Source organism: Cynoglossus semilaevis, chromosome 5 (assembly GCF_000523025.1).
Source record: "Cynoglossus semilaevis isolate Cse_v1.0 chromosome 5, Cse_v1.0, whole genome shotgun sequence".
NCBI classification, from domain to species: Eukaryota; Metazoa; Chordata; class Actinopteri; order Pleuronectiformes; family Cynoglossidae; genus Cynoglossus; species Cynoglossus semilaevis.
The window spans coordinates 18,978,620-18,986,339 of record NC_024311.1 but is presented as its reverse complement, the minus strand read 5'-3'; the positions used below and the strand labels follow the sequence as shown (position 1 = coordinate 18,986,339).

The window sequence follows — 7,720 nt, the reverse complement described above, 5'->3', positions numbered from 1 at the left end:
AATAACACTGCAGCAGCAGCAGCAGCAGCAGCAGCAGCAGCAGCAGCAGCAGCTTCTCCTCAGTAATCTATAAACCAGTCCCCACAGCAAAGATGCATCTTTATAGGCAGCAGAAGAACAAAAGCAGAGGAATCTCAGAGCCACTTTCATCAGCACCACTGCCATCTGTTTACACATTTTATCCTACGTTGTAAATTACACTTTATAAGCCATTAAGTTGCAATGGGTGATTTAAAAAAACAGCCCGAGGAAAATCAGTCTGACTCAGGGTCACAACTCATTTGAATTAAAAAATCTATTTCCCCACACATTTACCTCTGATGTGACTGGATTTTCAGGAACAGTGACACACACTGTAACACACACTGTAACACAGCTTGTTTTTTTTTTTTTTTGTCTTTCGTTCCGTGTTATTTCTGTCAAATTTGTTCAGTATAAACAGGCGGGGCCTGAGGAGCTCCTACTTTTCGTTTCCTCATTACAGTTAAATTAGTGAAAGTTAATGAAGTTGTCGTTAGTCAGACTGACCTTTTGATTCTGACTTTTAATATTACTGTTAGGAAGCAGAGACGCTGTGGTGTTTGGTGAATGTTCTAATGTGAATCTTCTACCATTCATTTGACCTTCGACCTCAGACTAATTGCCATTTACAAGAGTATCAATGGCAACATGTACCAGTTGCCTAAGCATTGCTCAGGGGAACTGTATTTCAGCAGGTGCTGCACTGACACAAACAAATCAAACTCCTGACAGGACGGGGTCTTAGTCCAGGCTTGACAGGAACACACACCCTCAGAAGTCCAGACACTGCTACATACCATGTTATGGCTGATCATTCTAAACCAATCACATTGGCCGTGCAGTCTTGACATTAATGTACGTCAGTTTTCAGGACCTTGACCTCTGTGGTTGTCAATGACAGCTGTGAGGTATTTATATCCCGTGTCTTGTCTTGTGTCGTTTCCAGTGTTCTCAGTAATGAACACGGTCCAGAGGCCTACGAACTGCATGTTTCAGTCAAGGACTACTGCTTTGCCCGTGAGGATCGCATCATCGGCATGACGGTCATCCAGCTCCGTGAGCTGGCTGACAGCGGCAGCTGCTGCGCCTGTTACCCGCTGATCAAGAGCATCACCATGGATGAAACAGGTCTCACCATCATGAGGATACTGTCGCAAAGGACCCACGACGAGGTGGCCAAGGAGTTCGTGCGTCTGAAGACAGACACGCGCTCGACAGAAGAAGTGTCGTAATGTGCAGCAAAGAAAAAAAAAATCAAGTGAAAAAGCAAAAAGCAGTATTATAAAGAGTTGTGTTGTCCCGAGTGAGTGACGGAGAGAGACGGAGGAGGAGAAGGAAAGTAGCAGCATTTAGCCCATCAGGGTGGACGCAGCAGGAGAGTTAGACCGGCCAAAGACAAGCAGGAGTCAGGGGGGAGGCAGAGAGCCAAGAGTGGGTGAGACAGACAGACAGAGAGAGAGAGAGAGAGAGAGAGAGAGAGAGAAATGTAATTGTTTGTTTTGTGCATGTGCGTAAAACATCTGTTGGAATGTTCATTTTAACTCTACAGTATGTACAAGTGTTTACTTACCGTATGCTTACTATTAAGTACTATATTCTACAAGTTATGTTAATGAGACATGAAATACCTTTTGTACAACATTTAGTCTTTTTGAACGAAATTTGTTCCAATAAAGTGCCAAACCAGTGGAAAAAAGAAGAAAACAAATGTATATGAATTATGGTGAACTTAGTATCTTTGATTTTTTTCATCTTATTTCAGTCCATTGTACGTCACCTGACCGTGTGGCACACCCCTTGGTTTCGTGTTCTTCCACACAGATCTGTTCTGTGCCCCTTCTTTTCTCAGTCATGTCTCTTCCGTGAATCCACGTAGTGACCGATGAGCAGGGTCCTGACCCCTCGCCTTTAAACCATTTGTATCGAAGGTCGACCAGAAAATAGAGGCGTTTTTCTAAATGGCGATGACTGCTACATAAACCTTCATAGGTGTTTGTAATTTTATAACCATGACAACAGTGACGACGGTCTGAACAGAAAGGATGGAAAAAATCTTTCTTTCATTTGGCTACTTATTCTTGAATTTGCTCTTTTACGTTGGGCCTTTTGGAACCACCACTGTGAACATGAGCTCTGGAAGGCACTTCTTACCACACTGCATTTTGATATTATTGATTCATATTTTTCTGACAAACTGCCAAAGTTTCTTCAAACACTTGTACAAAGGCGATCTGTAACATTTATGAGGATTACTATGTACTTGTACATCATTTACTTCTCCATTGCTTACTGTTGGATTGTTGTCAGGCAGTGCTAAAATGTTATTTTTCTTATTTCCTGTATAGCAGTTTGGAGGAAGAAAAAAAAGAGATAAACATTGCACATGTTTCTTCACACGTAAGTTATGATTATCTCTCACAAAAGTTATTTTTCTTCATAAAGAAAGAGTCTAACATTTGGTAAATATGCAACATTCCTATGTATTGCACTGATGGCGAATTGTATGTCATGTAAATATATTTAGTGAGATATTGTACAAAAGTCTACTTTTCTTCAGTGTGCATAAAGTATGTGCAAATGTGTTAAAATAATCTCTGCGTTAATTTCCCCTTTAACACCTGAATGCAAATATTTATTATTTGGGAGGATTTTTATAGTAAAAGTGTCATGTTCCAGTGACTGATGTAGTGATAAACGTATGGTTTGAATTAACAACAACAAAAAAGAGACACATTTGAAGAAAATTACAAGAACAAAAAAAAAGCTCGTGTGCAAGTGTGTTTAACCTGCAATAGCCTTAAACAGATGTATGTGGTCAGTTGTGTCCAGTGTGACTGCATCACAGACAAATCACTTCTAATATTTAAAGGAAAAGAAATCATTAAACAGGAGATTGTTTTGCTACTGTTCACATCTTTGTGCTGTGTGTATCCCTCCGTGTGGTGACCAGTGCAGCCAACAGAAGTTAGGTGTCGTGTTGTAACATCTCAGCAGTGTCTGACCAGTGGTGGACAGTTTAAAAAGAAAAAAAAAAAAAGAAACTGAATGGAATTGTTAATGTTTGAATATTGACTCTTTTACTTCTTGCTCGTTCTTGTCCAACTCATCCACCTTTTTTTTTTTTTTGCTGTTAACCCAGATGGACCGTGGTGGCAGCATTCATCCATTCATCACAGTCACTACTTCACCCAGGCCTGTTAAGGTCCCTCCACAGCTGCACTTCATCTTCACATTCCATCGGAGCCACACAGGATTCTGTCCACTGACTGGTAAACTGATTTTGATGTGCAAAAAGTGTGCATTTCCCTTTAACTTTCTGGAAACACCGTCGCAAAGTCACACACATTTTCTAACATTAAACAGGTTGTTTTACGTGGTCCATGTTTGTGAGCCTGTATCAGCCAACGCACATCAGACCCGTGACTCCAGACTCAGTCTGACGCCACACTGTTTAGAACCACATTTTAATACGCAATTTATAAATAATAAATAAATACATATTTTTACGGTTCTGAATCACTCATTTTCTCCAGGACTGTTGTGTGTACAGTATCATCATGTATATATATATATAGAGAGAGAGAGAGTTTTTATTGTATTCCTCGGTTCCAAGGCTCCAAAGTCTTAGTCGGATTCTTCTGATGTTTTTATGTCGTAGATTACGATGTTACCACCGTGTTAGCGACGCTGAGTCACACAGGTCCTTATGTTCATCATGTGTCTCATCTCAGTGTAGACATGAATGTGAACGTTAGACGTGGAGCCTGTCTGTCCTACAGTGGGGACACTGACGTTCAGGATTTAGTTTGGAGTTTGGACTGGAGTTTGTCAGCTCTCAGTATTAGTCCTGACACTTGAAGGTGTGGCGACGAAATTCATGAAACTAATGTGAAGAAGTGTTGTTGTTGTTGACGACGTTTTACTTTTGACATCAACACTTTTTGAAGCAGAAACTTCCTGAAATCTGAATATATTTCCTCAACAGACCAGACTTTTTAATGACACCAGCAAATCTAGAAGCAGGACTTAAAGGACCTTAAAGAAGTGAGTGAGTCTTCATCGAAGGTAAGAAGACACCAAAACAACCACTGCTGAATATTAGATTTAAAAGGATGAAGAAGGTGTTTTGTTTCTGTTGAAAGTCCTCTGTGAGATGCACTTCTGGTTCTTCTGGTTCTGCAGCTGCACAACTACACCAGCAGTGACCGCCACAACCTTGACCTCTCATTTGCATATTGTCAACCCCTTAAGGAATTTCTGGTCACATTTATCAGGGCAGACTGGTGGTGGATAAATCACAATATCTGGCAGTTAAAGAGAATCTGACGACTTTGTTTCATGGTCTGGGTTCCACTCCGTCTCTGTCTGTCCTTCACTCTCTCCAATGTCTGTTTGTTTTGAACACATCAACAAAAACCACATGGAATGATTGAAATGAATACACACTAAACGTCCCTGTGTAAATAATAGATAATATGACATGCAGATGGAATAGCAGTGCAGTGAATAGTCTGTGTCTCTGTGCAAATAATGAGGCAAAGAGTGTGTCCATCTGGGCCATGATCTATATGTGTGTGTGTGTGTGTGTGTGTGTGTGCGCAGGCTGGTCAGTGTGTGTAACAAGCCCACAGACATAAAGCCTCCTGTCCTGGAGCTGAGATTAACGGAGCTCAGAGCAGTCGAACAGTCGTTGTTCATCCAGACCTGAAGTTGTTCTTTAAGACACGTAACCAGACTCAACCTGCTGTGTCAATGTCAGGAGTTAAGAGTTAACTTTAAACACATTTTCAATAATTATATTATTCTTATATATATATATAAATGTATTCATACAATTTCATACAAATAAGAGATTTAATTCATATATAAAAACATACAACAGTTTTATATAAGAAGAGTTACCTCCACTGATCGACTCTTTGAATCATTTATGTGGTGGTTCTGAGCTCTGCACAGGACTTCAGTTAACAAGCAGCCTTGTTTTCTGTTTGGTCTCCTGTGTATTTCCAAGGCACTGTATTTTTGCCCCAGAAAACCTGGTGGAGAAACGTATGTTTCCACGTCTCTCTGCAGCAGGCTGATCACATGCAGGACGACGCCTCCAGAATCCATTTGTGTTTCTCACACATAAATCACCAGCATGATTTTAAAGACAACAAAGGACACGTTTGGCATCGTAAGCATCTATTCCGTTCAATAATTCTCACAAAACCATTTTTCTCTGCGGTTGATGAATGTTTTCCTCTGGATTTATGAACTTTTACTCGAGCGGCGGTGGATTTTTGACCAGGTTTTTAACTCGACCCTGGAGGAAGTGGAACAGTGAATAAAGTAAAAACATTTCAGTCAAACACGTACAACTTAAAGCAAACGTCACACTGATGTGGATCAACCCAAAATTTGTTAAATTTACAGCCATGAAATCAAGTTCTTTTTAAAATATTCTTTTGCGTTGGTTAAAAACGCGATGTTGTTTTTTAACTAAAAAATCTGATCAAATTAAACCTGACGAAGCTCTTGATAACGATTTATTTAATTTTTTGAATCTGTAAAAATGCATTAGAAACATTTGCTAAAGCACTTTTTTTTAATGATGACATTTTGGTGACACATCGTAGCTGTAATATCTGAAGCAGACTTTGGTCCACACTGCCATTGTATGAGGCTCAGAGAGAGTTGGCCTTGAACGACATGATGTATGGGCTGTTTCAGCGCTGCAGCCCACTGCTGCTTAATAATAGACCTGTTTCTCTGACAATAAAGCCAAGCTGCCAGCATCACATTTACTGTGGACAATAATCCATGAGCAGCCGTGCTTTAAGGCTGGTGAGAGCTCCGAGTGCTGCTGATGCTGGGGCTGTGAGAGGAGGAGGAGGAGGAGGAGGAGGAGGAGGAGGAGGAGACTCTAGAGGCCAGGCCATCTGTTCACGTGTAATTACAGCTTTGGGCTTCAGTTAGGTTTCAATCCAGAGACCTTTGACCAAACTGCAGCCTGGCTAAGAGGTAAACGCTGCCTCTGTCTCCTCCGCTGCAGCTCACGTCAATTTAATTCTGACGTTAACAGACAAATGCTGAGAGGATTACGTTCCCGGTGTGATTTTTTAATCAACTCTGGTGACATATTATAAAACATACAGCTCACGTGTTGGTTTCCACAAACCATTCAATCTCCTGTGGAATATTCTGAGATAGTTTCATGGACATCCAGCCCATAATGTTGGTTACGCCACATTAGCGTCTGTGTTGCACCAGGGTCAACCGACAGGTTAAGTGTAAGTAATAAGGCTTTAATGGCTGCGCTGTCGGGTAGTTTCACCAACAACGTCACATGACTTCACGCAGTGGAACATAATCTGATACGCAGGCTCTCAGCCATGACAGTCAAAATGACAACGTGGCCATTAATCAGAATCAGTGGAACAACAGCATCTTCTAGATTCACGCTGCGTACGATGCCTGGAGCTGCTCGCCCACGTACGGCTCCACGGCGTTCTCTGCTGGTGTGTATTTGCGTGCAGGTGGACGTGTACTTTCCACAGTGAAATCATTAGGTTTAAAGCAGCAGCACGTCAACAGAGGCCGTTATCAGCAGCTGCAGTTTAAAACGTGCCGTCGATGTCCAGTTGTTCTGACAGTTGGTCTTCACGACCTGCTGCTGTTTCTCTCCAGTTTCGTCCATATGACAGATCAGGTCATCATTCAACTACTGAAATGGACGCGTCCCAAAAGTCATTCTAAAATCTAAGAGCAGTAGTTGTCATTCATTTGGAGCAACTCTTTTTGCTGTGAATAATTGGTCTCACCACTTATATTTCAGGTAATGTTAGAAGATCTCATTATGATTTGTGTACGAGGCTAATTTAGTCAGGATTATTATTTTTAATTCACCTTTGGACAGATAATAATCTAGATTTGTATCAACCAACTATACAGGACCTTGTCTCCAGTCTGTGAGACCCACGGTCTGAGGTGAAAATTAAATTAAAATTAATTTTTCAAACATTTTTCATCAGAATTGTTTAGTTTTTGAACAAAAACAACACAAAAAATTCACATTTTGACAGAAAACTTTATACACAAATATTTATAAAAATGTTCTCTAAATGCCCTAATTTTATGAGAAACATGCAGGAAAAGGTAACATTTTTTGAAAACAAATTCAACCTTTTTTCATCAAAATGGTTTAGTTTTTGAACAAAAATGACAAGAAAAATTGGCATTTTGACAAAAAACTTTATACACAATTATTTCTAAAAATGTTCTGTAAATGCCCTAATTTTATGAGAAACATGCAGGTACAGATAACATTTGATCACCACTGCAAATGGCTGAACATCTGCATCAGTGGAAGAAACTACCAGTGAGATTAAATTTAATAGTGTGACTGTTCTTCTGACAAACTCTGAGATTAAAATCTGGACTAATGTCACGTTTCTTGTCCCGCCTTCAGCTGCTTCTTCGTAGCCCTGTCCTCTGCTACAGTAGGGGCCTTTCTGCACGTGGCCGTCATCCTGTTTATTTTTATTCAGCATTACTTGGACCCGAAGATTCTACGGACTGCTCCACAGTTTGAAAGTGAGTTCAAACGTGTGTCACACTAACTCACACACACATACACTACTTTTCGACGGGTACCTTGCATTGACATTTGTATTCCCGCTTTTCTTATGAAAAATTTGAAATATTCATAAAAAATATT

At 40.4% G+C, this 7,720-nt stretch overlaps 1 protein-coding gene across 6 annotated transcripts in view; it reads left to right on the top strand.

The window, feature by feature from the left end:
- unc13c (unc-13 homolog C (C. elegans)) overlaps window positions 1-2,609 on the top strand; it is a 100,176-nt gene extending 97,567 nt beyond the window's left edge. For all 6 annotated transcript variants that reach the window (XM_025055423.1, XM_025055425.1, XM_025055426.1 and 3 more), the window contains one exon: window positions 968-2,609. In XM_025055423.1, the coding sequence (XP_024911191.1) occupies window positions 968-1,253 (286 nt within the window). In that variant the 3' untranslated portion in view covers window positions 1,254-2,609. The remainder of the gene's footprint in view (window positions 1-967) is intronic.
- Window positions 2,610-7,720: the final 5,111 nt, after the last annotated feature.